Source organism: Mastomys coucha, unplaced genomic scaffold (assembly GCF_008632895.1).
Source record: "Mastomys coucha isolate ucsf_1 unplaced genomic scaffold, UCSF_Mcou_1 pScaffold21, whole genome shotgun sequence".
Lineage (NCBI taxonomy): Eukaryota > Metazoa > Chordata > Mammalia > Rodentia > Muridae > Mastomys > Mastomys coucha.
The window spans coordinates 177194604-177215596 of NW_022196904.1; the positions used below are offsets into that span (position 1 = coordinate 177194604).

A 20993-nucleotide genomic window follows, 5' to 3' on the forward strand; every position below is an offset into this window, starting at 1 on the left:
TATATATATATATATATATATATATATATATATATATATATCAATGTCAGGTATCCACACCTGACATACGGGCATAGGTACGCAAAATATCAGGTGTTATCTGGTGTGTCTGTAAGTGCACCATTCAAGAGGCTGTGGGAGGCCAGATCAAGATCATCCTGAGCTACATGGAAAGAGCCTTCTCAAAATACAAACAAAATGGGGCTGGACCCTATTTTCTTTTTATTTTTTTTTTAATTTTTATTTTTTGGTGCTTTTAGAGACAGGGTTTCTCTTTATAGCCCTGGCTGTCCTGGAACTCACTCTGTAGACCAGGCTGGCCTCGAACTCAGAAATCCACCTGCCTCTGCCTCACAAGTGCTGGGATTAAAAGCATGCACCACCACCTCCCTGCCCTATTTTCTAGATAAGCACAGATGCAGACTGACTAAGCACATGAGCCAATATATGTCAGTGTCCAAATTTCACATGTGCTGTAGGCAGTGCTTACCTCAGACTGTATTTAGTCTGTATTTAAAAGCAGAAGTAGGGGATAGTAAGATGGCTCAATGTGGAAAGGTGCCTACTGCCAAGCCTGAAGACCTGAGTTCAATTCCAGAAACCCACAAGGTAGAAAGTAAAAAACAGAGAGAGAAAGTTGCCCTTTTGGTTTTGGTTTTGGTTTTTTGGTTTTTCGAGACAGGGTTTCTCTGTGCAGCCCTGGCTGTCCTAGAACTCACTCTGTAGACCAGGCTGGCCTCGAACTCAGAAATCCACCTGTCTCTGCCTCCCAAGTGCTGGGATTAAAGGCATGCGCCGGTGCTGGAGAGATGGCTCAGCGGGTAAGAGCACGGGCTGCTCTTCCGAAGGTCTTGAATTCAAATCCCAGCAACCACATGGTAGCTCACAACCGCCCATACGAGATCTGACTCCCTCTTCTGGAGTGTCTGAAGACAGCAACAGTGTATTTACATATAATAAATAAATAAATCTTTTTTTTTAAAGATTTATTTTTTTTTATGTGTATGAGTACACTGAAACTGTACAGATAGATAGCCATGAGCCATCATGTGGCTGCTGGGAATTGAACTCAGGACAGCCCTGCTCGCTCTGGTCCTGCAATTCACTGTAGCTGTTTTCAGACCCACCAGAAGAAGGCGTCCAATCTCATTACGGGTGGTTGTGAGCCACCATGTGGTTGCTGGGATCCGAACTCAGGACCTTTGGAAGAGCAGTCAGTGCTCTTACCCACTGAGCCATCTCGCTAGCCCCAATAAATAAATCTTTAAAAAAAAAAAAGGCATGCGCCGCCGCCACCACCACCCGGACCCCCACATGCATGCCATGACACATAAGTACTCACACATATAACACATAAAATAAATAAAAGCAGAAGTAGCTGGTGGGACACGCCTTTAATCCCAGAATTTGCGAGGTAGGAGGATCTCTGAGTTCAAGGCCAGCCTGGTCTACAGAATAAGTTGTAGGACAGCCACAAGTGGACGATCTTCAAAGAACTGAATTTTGATTTGTCAGTGTTAAGGTGTGGTATCCAAGACAGACTGACTGACTGACAGATAGACACACACACAGACACTTCCAGTCTCCAACACACTAAACTTTCTAGTTTCACAAACCACAAAACAAATAAAGAGGTTTATATATAAACTGGGCATTAATCCTAGCATTTGGGAGACAGAGGCAAGTGGATCTCTGAATTCCAGGTCAACCAGGGATAAGAAGAGAAACCTTTCCCTCAAAAACAAAAACAAACAAAAAGGTTTATATAAACATAACCACCTCGGAATCCCTTTCAGCGTATCTTACACAAGAAGGAATGATAGCCTTCAGAAGACCTGCCTCAAAACGAGAAAGGAAACCCATACTTTCAAAAGTTGGAACAAGTTCCAAATTGACAATATTTCAGGAAATTCTGATTGAAAGCTACGCTCATAACTAAAATCATGCTCAAACTCTCAACTTCCTCAAACAATACAATGCTATTCTTCTCATTTCCCTTCTGTTGAACAGTATAAGCTCATGAATAGCAACCACCTAAAGATGAAGTGAAGCGAGCCCGTATTTGTAGCTCAGTGGAAAGAACGTGCTTGCCTAGCATGAGGCCCAGAGTTCTCTAATACTGTGGGAGAAAATGAAAGAACGTGAAGGGTATGAAGGAGACGTCAAAGTTAACTTCCATCTTTTGAAGATAACTGAGTTCTATCACTCGGGTCTTATAAAGGCCCAGCCATGTAGCATAGCCTTTAATTCCATCCTCAGGAAGCAAAGGCAGACAGATCTCTTTGAAGTCACAGGTCCAGGTTCCAGACAGCCAGTGCTACCATAAAGACATACCCTATCTCAGTGGAATTGGTGGTTCACTACAGCGGAAGAGACATGAGGATTAGAACTTCAAGGTCTTAGACTGCAGAAATGCTGGAGAAAAGCACATTGTTGTTGCAGGACCCAGATTCAATTCCCTGCACCTATAGCAGGCAGACCACAACTGCCTGGAGCTCCAGCATCAGGAAGCTGATGCCTCTCTCACCTCCTTGGGCACATTCATAGACACACATACATGCACATAAATTAAGAGAAGAAAGTTCAAAGTCTATATCCTCACATAACAAATTTGACCAGCAATCCAGGCTACCTGAGACCCTGCTTCAAAAAACAAACAAAATCTTAAAAAGGTGGAAGTAGGTGGAGAGATGGCTCAGCAGACATGAGAATCTAAGTTCCACTCCCCAGCGCTCATAAAAAGCTGGGTGAGCCACACACATGTCTCTAAGCCCAGCACCCTGAAGGACAAGGTCAGAAGGATCGCTGGGGCTTGCTGGCCGCAAATGTAGCTGCAGACTCAGTGGAAGACCTGACACAAGGGAATGGGGCAGAATGATAGGACACTCAGCATCCTCTTCTAGCCTCCATAACACATGCATAAATGCGCACACACATAAATAAATACAATAAACTTAAAGAGGAGGGTCTGAGAACAGCTCTGATGGCAAGTGTGTGCCTTGCAAGATTAAGGTGGTGAGTTAGACATCCAGAACCTACATTAGAAACAACAACAAAAAACTGGCATAGTGACACACACACTTACAATCCCCACTCTGAGGAAGCAGAAACAGGTGGATCCCAAGGCTCATTAGGCTAGTTTCAGGCCAGTTTTATAAAAATAAATAAACGCTGGTCAGTGGTGGTGCACGCCTTTAACCCCAGCACTTGGGAAGCAGAGGCAGGCAGATTTCTGAGTTCAAGGCCAGCCTGGTCTACAGAATGAGTTCCAGGACACCCAGGGCTACACAGAGAAACCCTGTGTCGAAAAACAAAAAACTAAATAAATAATAAATAAATAAACAAACAAGTTGAGTGATGGCTGCATAGCCCTTTAATCCCAGCACTCAGAGACAGAGGCAGGTGCACCTCTAAATTTGAGGCCAACCTGGTCTACATCGTGAGTCCCACAACAGCCAGGGCTACACAGATGAAACTACTAGTCTATCCCTGATAGACTTTATACTAGTACAAGCACAGTATAGGACAAAAGTTGCCAAAATATGGGCTGGAGATGGCTCAGCGGTTACAAGCACTGGCTACTCTTCCAGAGGTCCTGAGTTCAATTCCCAGCAACCACATGGTGGCTCACAGCCATCTGCAATGGGATCTGATGCCCACTTCTGGTATATCTGACGACAGCTACAGAGTACTCATATACATTAGATAGATAGATAGATAGATAGATAGATAGATAGATAGATAGATAGATATAGATAGATATAGATAGATAAGATGCCAAAACATTACAAAATTATGATCATTGCCTTGAGAACCTACCATTAGGTATAAAATGATACACATCAGGCACACATATCAAGCACACTTTTATACCTGGCACCTGGAAGGTAGAAGCAGGAGGACTTTTGTGAATTCAAGATCAGCCTGATCTACATAGTGAGTTCTGGCCACCAAGGCTATACAGTGAGATCCTAGCCACCAAGGCTACACAGTGAGATCCTGTCTCAAAAACACAAAACAAAAAGAAGCTAAACATATTGATACTTCCTAATAAACAAGTATTTTCCCTGTCATTATTGTTTCTCACATATCCCTTCTTCACTCACAGCTACTGCCAACCTATTCAGCTCACTGGACTTCCTTAGTTGCAGCTACCTATGGGCACCTACCGTTGAATATCCCACAAGCAATTTGACCTCAATACACCAGACAGCCCCCAAGTAATTTCTTTCCATAACCTAACCTTTAAAAGTTGGCTCTGTCCGAGAATATAAAATGGTTGTAGGGATAATCTTTTTGTGCACTGCATAAAGACTGTCCTTGTGTTATTCAGATGCTGATTTCTGTAAGGGGCAGAGATCTGCTTATAGGCAGGACTCTGGTATGGTTATTGCAACTTTTCAATGCCTGCTTTTTATTTTGTAAACATTCCCTCTCTCGCCTTCTGATTGGTTTTAGTAAAAAAGCTGGTGCCCTTGTGGAGAAGCTGGAGAGGACAGGCTGGGAAAAAGTCAGGCATGGGAACACGCCCAGTCCCAGCACTAGAGACCAATAGGTAACAAGCCATGTGGCAGACACAGAATAATATAAATGGATTAACTTGAGTTGTAAGTGCTACTTGGGAATGAGAATAACCAAAGGGCTAACACTATTTTAAATAAATCTAAGTCTCCACATCATTTTTTAGAGGTTGGGATAGAAAGGCCTTATGGTTGTAAATAATGGTAAAGCATTTGCCCATTACAAACAAGCTGCTGGGTTTGAATGCCGGAACAACAACAAAAATCTTCTTTTTTCTGTATCCTAAAGTACAGACTCCTACTTGTTATATCCAAATCCTAGTAAATGAAATCTCCTCCACCCCATGCCTGAAACCTTAGTCCACTCTCCCCTACTCACACCTCAGCTACCTCAGAACTATTTCTAACATCATTCTGTTCTCTTCCTTACCAAAGCCAAGTTATTCCAAGTCCTACTCAACTACAACATCTGTAGACTGTCTTTTATTACCTAGAGTTTTAATCTGCACTCTGTCACTCTCTAAAACAGTTTCAGGACAGGCAAGATGGCTGAGCTGGTAAGAGCACTGGCTGCTCTTTCAGAGGTTCAATCCCCAACACCCACATGGCAGCTCAAAACTGTAATTCCAGTTCCAGGGGACTGGACACCCTCATACAGATATACATGCAGGCAAAACATAAAATGAAAAAAACAGAAAAAAATAATTAAAAAAGGAATACTGGCCCCTTAGCTGGGAGGCAGAGGCAGACACTCTGTGAGTTTGAAGCCAGCCTGGTCTACAGATCCAGTTCTAGGACAGTCAGGGCTACACGGAAAACCCTATCTCTAAAAATAAAACCAAATAGATAAAATAAATTGAAAAAAGAGGACCAGGCCTCAATTCATAGTACCCTCATGGCAGCTCATAGCCATTTGTAGCTCCAGTTACAGGGGATCTGATGCCCTCTTCTGGCCTATGTAGACACCAGGCATACATAAGGTACACAGACATACGGGCAGCATACATACACATGAAGTAATAGTTTGTTTTAATGGCATCCTGCTCTCCTTTAGATCGCACCTCCAGACAATGGCCCAACAGGCACCCTGTTTTGGATGGGTTTTTTTACCCCATACAAACACCCTGCTGGATTTTCCCTCTTCATACTTTACATCATGTCTCTGCAAAAGCTGTTCTCTCCAACACAGACGCCTTATTGTGGTTCAAACGCACCTTCCCTACAAAGCTCTCCTGACTTTCTCTGGCAATGGCAGTCTTCCCGTCATGCTGGACAAATGCCTTCACAGATACGTAACACACACCCAGAGAAAACTTTGTCCAGATATGTCTCTCTGATTGAGTGGTGACACACACCTTTAATCTCAGCACTCAGGAGGCAGAGACAGGCGGACTTCTGAGTTCAAGGCCAGCCTGGTCTACAGAGTAAGTTCCAGGAAAGCCAGGGCTATACGGAGAAACCAAGTCTCAAAAAACCAAAAAAAAAAAAAAAAAACTGACTCTAGGGGCTGGAGAAATGGCCCAGCAGTTAAGAGCACTGACTGCTCTTTCCAGAGGTCCTGAGTTCAATTCCCAGCAACCACATGGTGGCTCACAACCATCTGTAATGGAATCTGTTGCCCTTTTCTGGTGTGTCTGAAGACAGCTACAATGTACTCATATAAATAAAAATACATAAATCTTTAAAAAAATTTTTTTTCATGGGCAGTGGTCACTCTGATTGAGTGGTGACACACGCCTTTAATCCCAGCACTTGGGAGGCAGAGACAGGCAGATTTCTGAGTTCGAGGCCAGCCTGGTCTACAGAGTGAATTCCAGGACTGCCAGGGCTATGCAGAGAAACCCTGTCTCAGAAAAAAAAAAAAAAAAATTTTTTTTTCACTTCTGTAGCCAGTTAAAGTGATGCATGCTCATGATCCGAGCACTTCATTTTGTTTTTTGTTTTTTGTTTTTTGAGACAGGGTTTCTCTGTGTAGCCCTGGCTATCCTGGAACTCACTCTGTAGACCAGGCTGGCCTCCAACTCAGAAATCCACCTGCCTCCGCCTCCCAAGTGCTGGGATTAAAGGTGTGCGCCACCACCACTCCCCAGCCGTACTTAAAGTGCTGAGGCAGGAGGATCACTGTAAGTTCAAGGCTGGCCTAAGCTATACTGCAAGACCCTGTCTCGGTCCCATGATGTTCAAGACTTGCATGATGTAATAATGACTGTTCAGTAATCACAGTGAGATGAATCACCGTCCTCCATGTGCCATGTAAGATATAGCAAAGATGTTCTGGATATTATTTTTCTGTCTCTAACTGAACTTCTAAACTATTGTCCATAGGAATGTGTATAGGAAATTTTACTGGTTATCTTAGAAAATAACTATACTGTAATATTAATTTGCCTTGAAGTTGGACTTGAATACTATGAAATTAAAAAATAAAATGGCAATTTTAGGGGGGAAAAAAGACCCTGTCTCAAGAAAAAAAAAAACTGACTCTAAGCTAAGTGTCATTCTAAGTCAGTGCTCAATAATAACTGCTGAAGAAACAGCTCTGCCTCACATATCCTGAATCCATTTGTTATCTAGTCATATTTTCTAAGTTTTATGGATTCCTAAACTGTGCTGTGTGAAACCCCAAATTCTGGGTCCAAATTCTGGGTTGGTTTCTGTTGTTATTTTTCCTCATTTTTTTTATGTTTTATTTTTTAAAGATTTATTTATATGAGTATAATGTAGCTGTAGGTGTCTTCAGACACACCAGAAGAGGGCATCTGATCCCATTACAGACGGTTGTGAGCCACCATGTGGTTGCTGGAACTGAACTCAGAACCTGTGGAAAAGCAGTCAGCGCTGTTAACCGCTAAGCCATCTCTACAGCCCCATGCTATTGCTTCTTTATTATGTGTGTCTGTGTCTGTATGTGGGTGTGTGTTCAAGTGCAAGTGCCCACGCGAGCCAGTTACAGGTAGCTGTGAGCCAGGAGCTACCTGGTGTGGGAGCTGGAAACCACATTTTGGGTCTTCTGAAAGAGCATTAAGTGCTCTTAACCCTCTGAGCCACCATGGCATCCCAAATGCTGGGTTCTCAGTTGTTCTCTAGGGTTGATTTTCATTTTTGGTGTTCTTTCAGTACTAAGCTGTTCAGGCTGGCCTTGAACTCAATGTGTATCACACTCGGATCTCTGCAAGTTCGAAGCCAGCTTGGTCTACAAAGAGAGTTAACAGCAATGGCTACAGAGAAACCCTGTCTTGAAAAACAAACAAAAAAAAAGTAAACATGACAAGGCACAATGACTGTCATAATAAGAACACATTAAAGGCTTGCTAATTCATTAAAAAAAGAATGAGAACTCCCTTAACTATCCTAAGAAAAGTTATTAAATCCTTTGTTAGATCTGCTATTTTGAAAGCCTTCACATGGAAATGACTAGACATATCAAACATATCAAAAAACATATCAAAGATAACTCCGAGTCACTCTGTGCTAAATCATGGGCAGGAGACAAGCTTAGCATGGTGGAGTACATGAAATCACAGCATTTGGGAGGGAGAACCAGAAGGATCCCTACGAGTTCGAAGTTAGCCTGGTCTACAGAGCTAGTTCTGAACCGGCCAGGGACTGTAAAGGCTACACATGAGGGCCCTAACACTAACCACGTTTAAACATCGTGCTTGCCCTATTTTCATGGAAAACCCACTTAGGTGTAAAACTTTTTCTAGAAAGAAAAGTTGGGGAGCTTCCAATAGTCCCGCAACATTTTATTAGGACATGGCTGAAGTATCCACTGTGCCAACAGCCAGGGTCAACTTCCCCAGTGACTGTCTTTCTTCTCCATACCAGGGAAGGGGTGGGTTTCCCGGCTTGCACACACTCATCGCACGAAAGCGCAGTGGGGTTTACTAACTCTGCAAAAAGTGGGTGCTACAGACTGAAGGGCGCAGGACCCGGCCCTCCCCGGGCATGTGAACACTTCCCAGGGACGGCCTCCTCGGACGAGCGGCTCTCCTCCCGGAGCTAGGTCACCGGGCTCCGGGTCAGCCCCGCGCTGGGGTCAAAGGTCAGCGCCTCGCCCGCCGGGAGGCCGCGGCGCGACCTCTGAGGGGCAGGACCAAGCCGGTAGCAGGCGCTCGAGGGCGGCGAGGAGCGCCGAGGTCCCAGGCCCGACCCTCCCACCGCAAGCGGCCCCGGCAACTGCAGCCCTCCCTCCCTCCGCCCTGTCACCCGCGTCTCCGCGGCAGAGCCGGGCCCCGCCCCCAGGGCCGCCTCTGGGTCCCGGCCTAGCAGGGCGGATGTTGGCCAGGTTCGAGGCCCCCGCAGGGCCCGCGCCGCTTACCGGGCCCCCTGCTTCTCTAGCACCCTAGCAGCTCGCAGGCCTGCTCGCTCCCGACTCCGGCGACGCCGCCACTGCTCCGGAATCACGGGCGCGTCCCCGACCTCCCGACACTTTTCCCCAGTCCGCCGCGCCCCGCCGGGTCCTAAAACCCTCCGCTCCTCAGGTTCTTTCACGCCCTCTTCCTGAAGCGGACTCAGACTACGATTCCCAGCAACCATCGCAAAAAAAAAAAAAAAAAAAAAAAAAAAAAAAAACCTACAACTCCCAACAGACACCGCGAGAGAACGAGCCCTTCACCTGAAACCACTGGTCTTAAATCAGCTCTAGTAGAGGTTTGTTATTGTTGCTGTTCTTTTGTTTTTGTTTTTGTTTTTAATTCTGACCAGCCTACAACCCAATCTTATGGAGGCATTTTCTCATTTGGGGTTCTCTTCTCTCAGATGATTCTTCCTGTGTCAAGCAAGCTGTCAAAAAAAAAAAAAAATTAGACAGCACAGGTGAGAGAGAGGAGCTGCAATCTAGTAGGATATAATGTAGATAACCAAGCATGATGTTTCACATCTGCTAATCCCAGCCCTTGGGAACTAAAGATAGGAGGATCAGAGGTTCAAGATTAACTCCATCTTTATAGCGAATTCAAGGGCAGCCCGTGCTCCAAGCGACCCTATCTTTTTTTAGGTTTTCCTAGACAAAGTTTCTCTGTGTAGCTCTGGCTGTCCTGAAACTTGCTCTGTAGACCAGGCTGGCCTCAAACTCAGAGATCCAGCAAAGAGAGACAGAGATACAGACACAGAGACACACTGGAGTTAAGAGCATTGGCTGTTTTCACAGAGGACCCAGGTTCAATTTCCCAGCACTCATGTGGCGGCTCACAACTGCCTGTAACTCCCATCTTTCTCTGACCTCTATAGGCACCAGGTACACACAAAGTACACATAGATAAAGGCAAAGCACCCATACACATTAAAAAACAAATAAGGGGAGAGAAAGAGAAGGAAATAGAAGAGAGGAAGGAATGGAGGGGAAAGGAAGGAACCATGCCTTGAGTAATCCAGGTAAATGAGGGCATGATTTGTACTTAGCAAGTAGGTGCAGTTTCTAAAGGCTTTAACTCTTGATCAAGAGTACAAAAGAGAACAAAAGTAGCCAGGCAGTGGTGGTGCCTCATTAAGCAGCTACACACATGTGGCATACACACATTCATACATTCAAGATTTTAATTTCTATTTCTGTGGCTGGCTGGCTGTGCAGGTCTAAGAAGAGTGATTTCCTGGAGCTAGAGTTGCAGACACTTGTGAGTTGCCTGATGAGGGCACTAGGAACCAACAGTGAAATCAACAGTGTTCTCAATGCTGAACCAATCTCTTCAAACCCCCAAAATAAAAATAAATCTTTAAAAAAAAAAAAGAAAGAAAGAAAATGTCCCAGGCTGGTAAGATGGCTCAGCGGGTAAGAACACTGACTGCTCTTCCAGAGGTCCTGAGTTCAAATCCCACAACCACCTGTAATAAGATCTGATGCCCTCTTCTGGAGTGTCTGTGTACTTATTTATAATAATAAATAAATCCTTGGGCCAGAGTGAGTGGGGTTGACCAGAGAGAGCAGAAGTCCTAAATTCAATTTCCAACAACCATGTTAGGGCTTACAACTGTCTGTACAGCTAGTGTACTCATATACATAAAATAAATAAATCTTTTTTAAAAATGCCCCCTTCTCCAAAGCAAGGGAACCTTACAAATAAATCAGTATCTCTCAAACAGGGTGTGGCAATTGATTCAGAGACAGGAACAACAGCTTATAACTCCAGTATTTGGGAAGCTGAGGCAGAGGGATGGTTAAGGGATCAAGGACAAGCCAGTCTACAGAGTGAGACTTCGTCTCACAAGTGTAGTAATAAAGAGCTGAGGAAACACCTCAGTGGGTGAGTACAGACTTTCAGTCATGCTGATGAACCTGAGTGTTGCTACTCTAGCTGGTAGTGTGAACCAGGGAGAGGCAGCCTGAAGATGCCATGAACTCAAGTGTTACGCCATAGCCAACTGTATTCAGTGTATCAGACAATTTATACTCAAAGGGTTAAAAGGAGGCCGCTAAGTAAAGGGTGCAATTGCAAGGACAAGCATCCTGGGGCAAAAACATGGCTTTTCATAAAGTCATATAAACAAATAACAACAGTCAGGTGTAATCAATAGTTGAGTTAATTTACTCCTCTCCACCCAGCAGGGCAGGATGCAAGAGCACGCTCCAAGAACTCCCATGCTGTGAAGGAGCAGGGGTGACAACAAGGCTGTCTTTCATTTGGTGTTTTCTCCCAAGGTCTCAGCTCCTCACACAACTTCACTCGGGAACCATGTTCCGACCCCTGAGTCTGATCCTTGACACCTGTCTCAGTCACAGTTCTAGTGCTGTGAAGAGACACCACGACCACGGCAACTCTTAATGAGGGGCTTGCTTACAGCTTCAGAGCGTCGAGCCATTCCAGTATCGTCACTGGCAGAGAGCATGGTGGTACAGATGGCAGTGAAGCAGTAGCTACATCCCCATCCAAAGGCAGAGAGAGAGCCCGGACCTGGCATGGGGTTTCGAAATCTCAAAGCCCCCTACCAGTGACACTTCCTCCAACGAGGCCACACATAACTAGTCCCAGTTCTTCTCAGATAGTGCCACTCTCTATCTGGAGGGCAATGAACAGGAACAAAGTACAATAATATGACTAAGGATTCAAATATATGAGCCTGTGGGAGACCATTCTTATTCAAACCACCACAGGACCCGTATAGTACAAGGCAAGAACCAGCTCCTAAAGTTGTCCTCTAGCCTCCATATGGGTGTTGTGACATATGCCCATAATATTGCACACACACACAAACACACACACACACTAAATTGAATATAATTTAATTTAAAATTTTAACGAGGAAGGCAATGAACGGCAACAAAATATAATAATATGTAGGTGTGAAAATGCCAGCCATAGCTCAGTCGATAAAGTGTGTACCATGAAAGTTTAAGACACTAATTCTATCCTCAGCGCTTGGTACTGCGGTTTGAGTCTAGAACCCCAGCGTGGGAGACCGAAGCAAGAGGATCTCTGGAGCTCATTGGCTGGCTAGCACAACCTAATGGGTGAGAGGTCCTAGTGAATGAAGTTGTCCCAAAGCAGTGTAGACAGGAAAGACTCTGAAGCTGACCTCTGGCCTTCACAGGCGCACACAGGAATAAGCATATGGAGGAAGGGGAATGCTACGATGAAATGCATTACTTTGTGTGCTAACTTCAAATTTAAAACATATGTATAAAGACCAGGGGTGTGGGGGTGAACTCCTTTAATCACGGCACTTGGGAGGCCGTGAATTCGTGGATTCTCTGTGATTCTCTGTGATTCTCTGTGAATTCGTGGCCAGCCTAGTATCCATACACAGTGGCTGGAGGCTTAACCTAGAGTTTTTCCACTAAATTTCCAGGAGGTTGGCATTTGCTACTTGGTCAGGGCTGACGCAGTGTCAGTATTCAACCACAAATAAGGTGAAAGAGCGAGGTTTAGAAAGAAGGGATGCTTTGAGACATTCTCACAGTGCCTAGAGAACTTGCGTCCAGAGCAGGGACCCTTGGGTGCTGCGGATGCTCCTCCCTCGGACATCTTCCCGCAGCTCCGCCCCCGGCGCGCAGCGCTAACGGGGCGTGCCCCAGGGCAATCCCGGACCTCGCCTGGCGGGGCGGGGCCGGGCGGAGTCGACGTTCAGCCTAGGGCTTGGCTCACCTCATTCACCAGGGACGGAAGTGTCAGCCCTGCACTCCCCGGGTACCACAGACTCGCAGCCAGGCCTCGCCCCACTGGGCGATCACGCTTTGGCAAGCTCCTGCGCCAGAGGCGTCATGAAACGTGCAGGAACTCTGCGCCTGCTTTCGGATCTGAGCAACTTCACCGGCGCGGCCCGGCTCCGCGAGTTGTTGGCGGGGGATCCAGCCGTCCTAGTCCGCTGCAGCCCTGACGGCCGCCACTTGCTGCTGTTAAGACCCCCCGGATCGCCCGCCCCGCAACTTCTAGTGGCTGTGCGTGGGCCGGGCCTGCCGCTGGAGCGTGCCTGGCCGGAGGGCGACCCCTCGCCGCTGGATGTCTTTTTCGTGCCGTGGCTGGCGCGACCGGCTCTGATCTTGGTATGGGAGAGTGGCCTAGCAGAGGTGTGGGGCGTAGGGATGGAGCCTGGATGGAAGCTACTTCAGAGCACTGAATTGTGTCCGGATGGTGGAGCCCGCGTGATGGCCGTGGCAGCAACCCGAGGCCGCCTAGTTTGGTGCGAGGAGCGTCAGCTTGGCGTTGAGGACCCACCAGGGCAGCTTTCAAAGGCCTTCAGCCACTGTGTGTGCTTCAAGACCCTGGAAACCAGCGGGGAGGCTGGCACCAAACTAGGTTGCACCCACATCCTGCTACACCATTGCCCCTCTTTTGGACTGATAGCCTCCCGCAAGGACCTCTTCCTGGTGCCTACTCCCACCACTTGGCCTGGTGTGGCCCATGTACTGCTCATCTGGAGCCCAAGCAAGGGGAAGGTAATAGTTGCTGCTCCATCTCTTGGTCTTTCTCACAGTAAAAACCTGAGTCCCAAACAAGGGGATACTTGGGACTTTCGGACCCTGCTTCGAGGCCTTCCTGGATTCCTGTCCCCCAGGGAGCCACTGGCTGTACACACTTGGGCCCCATCCTCTCAGGGCTTGTTATTGCTTGACTTGAAAGGTAAGGTGAGCCTAGTGCAGTGCCATGGTGGTACTCGAACCGTGGGAATCCTGCAGGAGGCCCCTGTAGGCCTAGAAGGGTCGGCAGCCCTGGGAACATTTCATGGCACTTTAGCCTGTGTCCTGGGCTCCACTTTGGAACTACTGGACATGAGCAGCGGGCAGCTGTTGGAAAGGAAGGTTCTCAGTACAGACAGAGTACATCTGCTGGAGCCTCCAGCCCCTGGCATGAAGAATGAGGAAGAGCTGGAGACCCGAGGAGCTCTCCGTTTGCTGTCAGCCTTGGGTCTCTTTTGTGTGTGTTGGGAAGTTCCCCAAGGCCTTGAGCTGCCCTCAGACAAGGATCTGGTGTTTGAGGAGGCCTGTGGGTACTACCAGCGTCGGAGCCTTCGAGGTACCCAGCTTACACCAGAAGAACTGCGACACAACAGCATGTTCCGGGCACCTCAGGCCTTGGCCTCCATCCTCCAGGGCCACCTGCCCCCATCCACACTCTTGACGACCCTGAGGGCGGAGCTCCGGGATTATCGGAGTATAGAACAGCTCAAGGCCCAGCTGGTGGCTGGAGACGACGAGGAAGCTGGCTGGACTGAGTTAGCTGAGCATGAGGTGGCCCGCCTGCTGAGGACCCAGTTGACAGGAGACCAGCTGGCCCAATTCAACACCATTTTCCAAGCCCTTCCCACAGCCGCTTGGAGTGCCACCCTCCAGGCCCTGCGGCTCCAGCCAGATAGGAGTGGCAGGCTGAGGTCCCAAGCACCCCCGGATGTTTGGAAGAAGGTACTAAGGGCTCCCACGGCCGGAAAGGAACACCCCAATGGAATACTGCCGCCCTTTGAACTCCTGTGCCAGTGCCTAGGCCAGCTAGAGCCTCAGTGGCTCCCCCCATTTGTGAAACTGGCACAGCAACAGGGTGGTCCAGGCTGGGGGGCTGAAGGCCCCAGTCTACCCCTTTACCGCCGAGCCCTGGCGGTATTAGGTGAGGAAGGGAAGAGACCCGAGGCTCTAGAACTCGAGCTGCTTCTGGGCAGCGGGCGACCCAAAGCCGTGCTGCAAGCTGTAAGGCAGCTGATAAAGAAAGAACAGTGGGAAAGGGCTCTGGAGGCCGGCCTGACCCTGGACTCCTCCAGCCCCCTACTTCGAAGCGAGATCTTTAAGCTGCTGCTGGCAGAGTTTGCCCGGCATCGCCGCCTCGATGCACACCTCCCTCTCCTCTGTCGCCTGTGCCCACCGGAAGTGGCTCCAAATGAGCTCCTGCTTCTGCTGAGGACACATCTCCCAGATGATGAGGGAACCACCCCTTTCCCTGGGCCTGGGGCCGAGCCCCCTCTCACAGTGGGCTTGGTCAGAGCCCTGCTAGAACAGACTGGGGCTCAAGGAAGGCCCTCTGGCCCAGTTCAAAGCGCCTATGAGGAAATTCTATGGGATCCAGGCACTCCACCCCCTACCCCACCTCGTGGACCTACTACTTCTCTCCAGGCATCAGACCACCCAGGACAGGAAGCCTGGGTACCATCTGGACAGGGGCTTGGCACAGCTGATGTGGGAGTTCATTTGTAGAGCACAGAGATGCTGAGGAAAGGGTGCCTAGGGTTGGAAAGCACAAACGTGGGACTGTGTGTGCAATACTGTCTTTTGTGTGACAATTTTTAAAATATATGCAAATACCAAATATATTCACAGGTTTTGGGGTTTTGTTGTTGTTTGGTTGGTTGGTTGGTTTTGGTTTTGGTTTTGGTTTTTTGGCTTTTTCCGAGACAGTGTTTCTCTGTGTAGCCCTGGCTGTCCTGGAACTCACTCTGTAGACCAGGCTGGCCTCGAACTCAGAAATCTGCCTGCCTCTACCTCCCAAGTGCTGGGATTAAAGACGGGCCACTACCGCCCGGCTTGGGTTTTTTTTTGTTTTTTTGTTTTGTTTTGTTTTGTTTGTGCATGTTAGTTTTGAACAGCTAGGGCTTGTAGCTTACAGAGGGAATGGTTGAATCTGGATCTCTTTGCATAAATCAGTCACTTCAGGTCATGAAAACAATAGTCAAGAGCATTTCCTATGTGCTAGGAAACTTGACCTTTATAGAATCCCTCATTTAACGCTTCTTATAACTCCACTGGTAAAGTATTCACAACGTCTCCATCTTTCTGGAGTGAAGAAATAGCTGGCTAGATGACTAAAGAGCTTGGCCACGTTTGTCACCTAGAGCACAGAGACTCTAACATGTGAACCATCTCGCTCCACAGCCCAGCAGCAGCACCTGCCCGCCCAGGTGGTCCTGCGATTTGGGAGGCAGAGGCAGGAAGATCTCTGTGAGCTTGAGGCCAGTCTGGTTTACAAAGTGTGTTTGGGATAGCCAGGGCTACAAAGAGAAACCCTGTCTCTAAAACAAAAACAAAAAGGGCTGGAGAGATGGCTCAGCGGTTAAGAGCACTGACTACTTTTTCAGAGGTCCCGAGTTCAATTCTCAGCAACCACATGGTGGCTCATCCGTAATGGTATTGATGGCCTCTTCTGTTGTGTCTGAAGACAGTGACAGTGTACTTATATACATAAAGTAAATAAATCTAAAAAACAAAAACAAAAATCCTCCCAAAACCAAAACCAAAAAGCAAACAAAAAAGAGTTAAAAATTGACATCTAAGTTTGCCTACTCTCTTTGAAGGAAGCCACATGCATGGAGACCTCACTAATGGGTAGCCCTGAAGAGTGTCAAGACATACAACTCTAAGGAAAAAGTTGGCCTGTATGTTCCCTAGTGCGAACAAGTATAATTCTTTCTCTCCCAGGCAGAAGAGAAGGCCCAAGCCAAACCCAAACTAGAAGAAGATTGTAACTCGGCAACACCACACGCAGGGAGGTAGACTGTAAATCAGCAATGTCGTCACCCGCAGGGAGCAGCCTCCCACTGAGGAGAGCTCATGGAACCCTTGTCAGACTAGCGAAGGCCTGGGACGGAAAACCTAGGAAACTGTTCCTAGTCCTGGGAAACCCAGCAGAAACTCCAGCAGCTTGATTCTAGGTGTTGGTAGATGGCCAGGTCAGGACGAGAACCATCCCAGCCTTGGACGTGACCGAAGAGTAAGTCTAAGACCGCACTGGGGCTAAGTGTTTCCAAGCAGGCCATGCCCATGAGCTGGCTGCCTTGGGTTCTCCATGAGACTGAGGAACAAAAACCAAACAACTGTGGGGGCTTGACTCAGAAGGTCTGAGGAACTGAGAGGATGAGAAGTTGTCTATAGATCACTGTGGGCCTACATCTAATTTAGGCCCAGAGTGAGGGTGAACAGGATCAAAGCTGCAGGCTCTGAGGACAAAGTCCGGCAAAGACTAGCTGGTACCTGGGCTGAGTGCCAGCATTCATCGGGGTCCTAATCTAAGCCATGAGCAGGCAGAGACACTACAGGGATAACAGGGAGAATCTTTTTTTTTTTCTTTTTCTTTTTTTTTAAAGATTTATGTATATGAGTACACTGTAGCTATTTTCAGACACACCAGAAGAGGGCATCGGATCCCATAACAGATGGTTGTGAGCCACCATGTGGTTGCTGGGAATTGAACTCAGGACCTCTGGAAGAGCAGTCAGTGCTCTTAACAGCTGAGTCTGTCAGACATCCCTCCAACCCTGGGATACTCTTTTTGTGCACTGTGAAAAAGTTGTCTTTATATTATTCAAATGCTGATTTCTGTACTGGCAAGGAGTCTGGTACAGGCCAGACCACAGTATTGTTATTTTTATGAAGCACCACCTGTCTCAGTATTTTGTAAACATTCTCCTCCAGTACCTTCTGATTAATCAATAAAGAGCTGATCAGCCAATTATCTGGGCAGAAGAGCCTAGAGAGGGACTACTGATTGGGTGTAGGGTATGTATCCTGGGGAAGGATTTGGGGTAGGGTATGTATCCTGGGGAAGGATTTGGTTGGTGTAGGGTATGTATCCTGGGGAAGGATTTGGTTGGTGTAGGGTATGTATCCTGGGGAAGGATTTGGGGTAGGGTATGTATCCTGGGGAAGGGTGGAACCTGGAGGAAGGAAGGGAAGAGGTGTCCGTGAGGTAGAGGGTCCAGGAGGGGTCATGATGAACAGGTCACCAAAGGAGTGAGTTCTCCATGAGGACAGACAGCTACAGTAGAGCGAGCCAAGTAGACACTCAATGAGGCAAGTAACACGAGGACTGTGGTTGGGATATAGATCTCTTAGAGAGTTAGAATAGCTCAGAACCAGCCCAGTTTAGGTTTGTGGCTTGTTAATAAAAATTCCAGATCTCACCGGGCGGTGGTGGCTTATGCCTTTAATCCCAGCACTTGGGAGGCAGAGGCAGGTGGATTTCTGAGTTTGAGGCCAGCCTGGTCTACAGAGTGAGTTCCAGGACAGCCAGGGCTACACGGAGAAAACCTGTCTAAAAAAACAAAAACAAAAACAAAAGATCTCTGTGTCTATCATTTGACAGCTAGAACAGGATGCAGAGGTGGAGAAATACCCTGTAGTTAATTGGAAGCAAAAGGGGTGTAGCAAACCCCCCAGAAAATTCTACTATGAGAGGCCACTTGGGTAGAAGTGGGCAGAGACCACAGCTTCTCTAGAGGGGTCCTGTCAATGGATCCAGAAAAGGACGGACTTGGTTGTCGCTGCTTTTTCTTGGCTTAGGGAGTCACCAGAAGTATGAGGCTGTCTCAAGAGCTTTGTAGTCCATCTGTCTGTCCCCCTACCTCCCCAGCAGTGACACTCATTAATAGTCTGGGGTTTTACAGAAGACAATTCCTGGACTGGCAAGATGGCTCAGTGGGTAAGAGTACAGAGGTCCTGAGTTCAAATCCCAGCAACCACATGGTGTCCGTAATGAGATCTGACGCCCTCTTCTGACATGTGTGAAGACAACTACAGTGTACTTATCTATAATAATAAATAAATCTTTTTTTTTTTTTTTTTTGGTTTTTCGAGACAGAGTTTCTCTGTGTAACCGTGGCTGTCTTGGAACTCACTCTGTAGACCAGGCTGGCCTCAAACTCAGAAATCCGCCTGCCTCTGCCTCCCAAGTGTGGGAAGCCACGTCGTAAGCACATCGCCATTACAAGATGGCGATGACATCCGGCTTGCCGTTGGCATAAGAATGCCTTGTGCGCGTGTGCCTGTATCCGCGGTGGAGTGCCTTTGGTCACGTTAGATGGCCTGATCGTCTCACAGCCTATTATGAGTCGCCACGTCTGAGGCGGGCATAGAGCTCTATATAAGGGAAGGGTTTTGAGATAGTCGGGGTCCTCCTCCTCAACTGAAGCTTGTGATCTCGCTCTCAAGATGCATTAAAGCTTGTACTGCAGAAGGATCCTGTGTGTGCCGCGTTGTTCCTGCTGGCGGGAGGTAGCGCGGGACACCCAAGTGCTGGGATTAAAGGTGTGGGCCGCCACCGCCCGGCCAATAAATCTTTAAAAAAAAATAAATAAATAAGGGCTGGCGAGATGGCTCATCAGGTAAGAACACTGACTGCTCTTCTGAAGATCCTGAGTTCAGATCCCAGCAACCACATGGTAGCTCACAACCACCCATAATGAGATCTGACACCCTCTTCTGGTGTGTCTGAAGAGAGCTACAATGAATTATGCCAGAGTGAGAGGGCTAGCAGAGGTCCTGAGTTCAATTCCCAACAGCCACACAGATGATGGCTCACGGCCATCTGTACAGCTACAGTGTACTCATACACATAAAATAAATAATAAATAAAATAAATCTTAAAAAAAAAAAAAAAGGAGACAATTCCCCTGTCTGTATAAACCACAGGCTGCTCAAGAATACCTGGGGGAGCCTGGCAGTGCTGGGATTAAAGGCGTGCGCCGCCGCCGCCCCCTCCTCCGCCGCCGCCGCCACCAGGCTGTCTACTACTGTGTTTTGGTGAAGTGTGTGAGAGGGCCCTCAGAGCAGTGACCAAGTGCTTGTGCATCAGGATGTGAGCGCTCAGCTACCCCGCCATGCCATGGCTGCTTGCCGCCTGCTCCCCGTTGTGCCAGCATTAACTCTAACCCTATGAAACTAGGAGTCCCAAATGAAATGCTTTCATTTTATAAGTTGACCACGGTGTCTTATCACTGTGACAGAAAAGTAAGACCTGTGTCTTTTGCCTTGGCTTAGACCATATGTCATTGAGACTATTACAGTGGCTTTCAGTTAGTAGCTCTGTCTCCTTATAGCTAATCTTTTGTTTGTGTTTGTTTGTGTGTTTCAAATGGGGTCTCACTACATAGCCCTGGCTGTCCTGGAACTCATAATGTAGACTGGCCTCAAATTTACAGAGTTCTATCTGCCTCTGCCTCCTGTGTTCTGGGATTTAATGGTGTGTACCACTGCACCTTAATCATCCAGAAAGTTAAACAAACAAATCCGATGGAGTTCCACCCATTACTTTAATGTTCGATGTAAAAGCCTGTGTCCTGACAGACCTCTACTTTCCTTCAGGTCTGCTCCCGCCTCCTTCCTCTCAGTCTTCTTTTCCTGTGGGTGCTCTTCCTTGATGTTCCAGTTAGCTAGTTATTTGTTCATCTCCCTAATTAGTACTCAAGTTTCTTGAAGGCTGACACCATAGTTATCTGTAGTTCTGTAGCCTGGTCACTGGATGCAGGATCTCACGGTTTCCTAGTGCCTGGATGAAAAGGCCTTCTTCCCATTTATCTATCCGTAAGCCAGACTGAGCAACTGGTTGATCTAGGCATAAAAATGCAGGTGGGCCTGGGGGAAGGGATGGGTGATCTGCGCAGCAGTAGGGACAGCTGAGCAAGAATCATCTCGGGAGAAGGGGATAGAAGGAAACAGCAGGACATATTAGCCCTACTCAGGGCTTGAGTTCCCCATGCCAGAAGGAAAGACAGGAAAGCCCGAGTCAGTGAAGGCCCAGGGGATAGGGGCATCAGAGTGAGGAGTTGGGTACTGAACTTGGCAGTGCTCCAAGACCAATCACATGGATTCAGTGTGGGCAATGAGGTAGCCAACCCTTAAGACATGGTCTGTAGCCTATGCAGAGAAACCTTATCTTTGAAAAAAAAAAAAAAAAGAGAGAGAGGGAGAGGGTTACTGGAGAGACAGCTCTGTAGTTAAAAGCACTGACTGCTCTTCTAATGTGCTGAGTTCAATTCCCAGGAACCACATGGTGGCTCACAAGCATCTGTAATGGGATCTGATGCCCTCTTCTGGTGTGTCTGAAGAGAGCTACAGTGTACTCATATAAATTAAATAAATTAAAAGAAAGAGAGAGAAAGAAAGAAAGAAAGAAAGAAAGAAAGAAAGAAAGGAGCTGGGCGTGGTGGCACACTCCTTTAATCCCAGCACATGGGAGGCAGAGGCAGGCAGATTTCTAAGTTCGAGGCCAACCTGTTCTACAGTGTGAGTTCCAGGACAGCCAGGGATACACAGAGAAACCCTGTCTCTCAAAAAACCAAAAA

At 47.5% G+C, this 20993-nt stretch overlaps 2 protein-coding genes and 1 long non-coding RNA gene across 5 annotated transcripts in view; 2 read left to right on the forward strand and 1 right to left on the reverse strand.

The window, feature by feature from the left end:
• The window catches only part of Armh3 (armadillo like helical domain containing 3), a 180397-nt gene extending 171383 nt beyond the window's left edge, over positions 1-9014 (reverse strand). For 2 of the 3 annotated variants that reach the window (XM_031390496.1, XM_031390499.1), the window contains exon 1: positions 8842-9013. The gene's annotated coding sequence lies outside the window, so the exon portion shown is untranslated. Of the gene's footprint in view, positions 1-8841 lie in introns of all 3 variants that reach the window. The other variant, XM_031390497.1, reaches the window with a different exon arrangement.
• LOC116103931 lies at positions 8554-10214 on the forward strand. Its single transcript, XR_004123632.1, has 2 exons — positions 8554-9173; positions 10093-10214. It is a non-coding gene; the product is annotated as an uncharacterized LOC116103931 (long non-coding RNA).
• Positions 10215-12537: 2323 nt separating this feature from the next.
• Positions 12538-15251, forward strand: Hps6 (HPS6 biogenesis of lysosomal organelles complex 2 subunit 3). The gene has a single exon (XM_031384891.1). It carries the CDS (start codon positions 12718-12720, stop codon positions 15133-15135), a length of 2418 nt encoding a protein of 805 aa, XP_031240751.1. The 5' UTR covers positions 12538-12717; the 3' UTR covers positions 15136-15251.
• The last annotated feature ends 5742 nt before the right edge of the window (positions 15252-20993 follow it).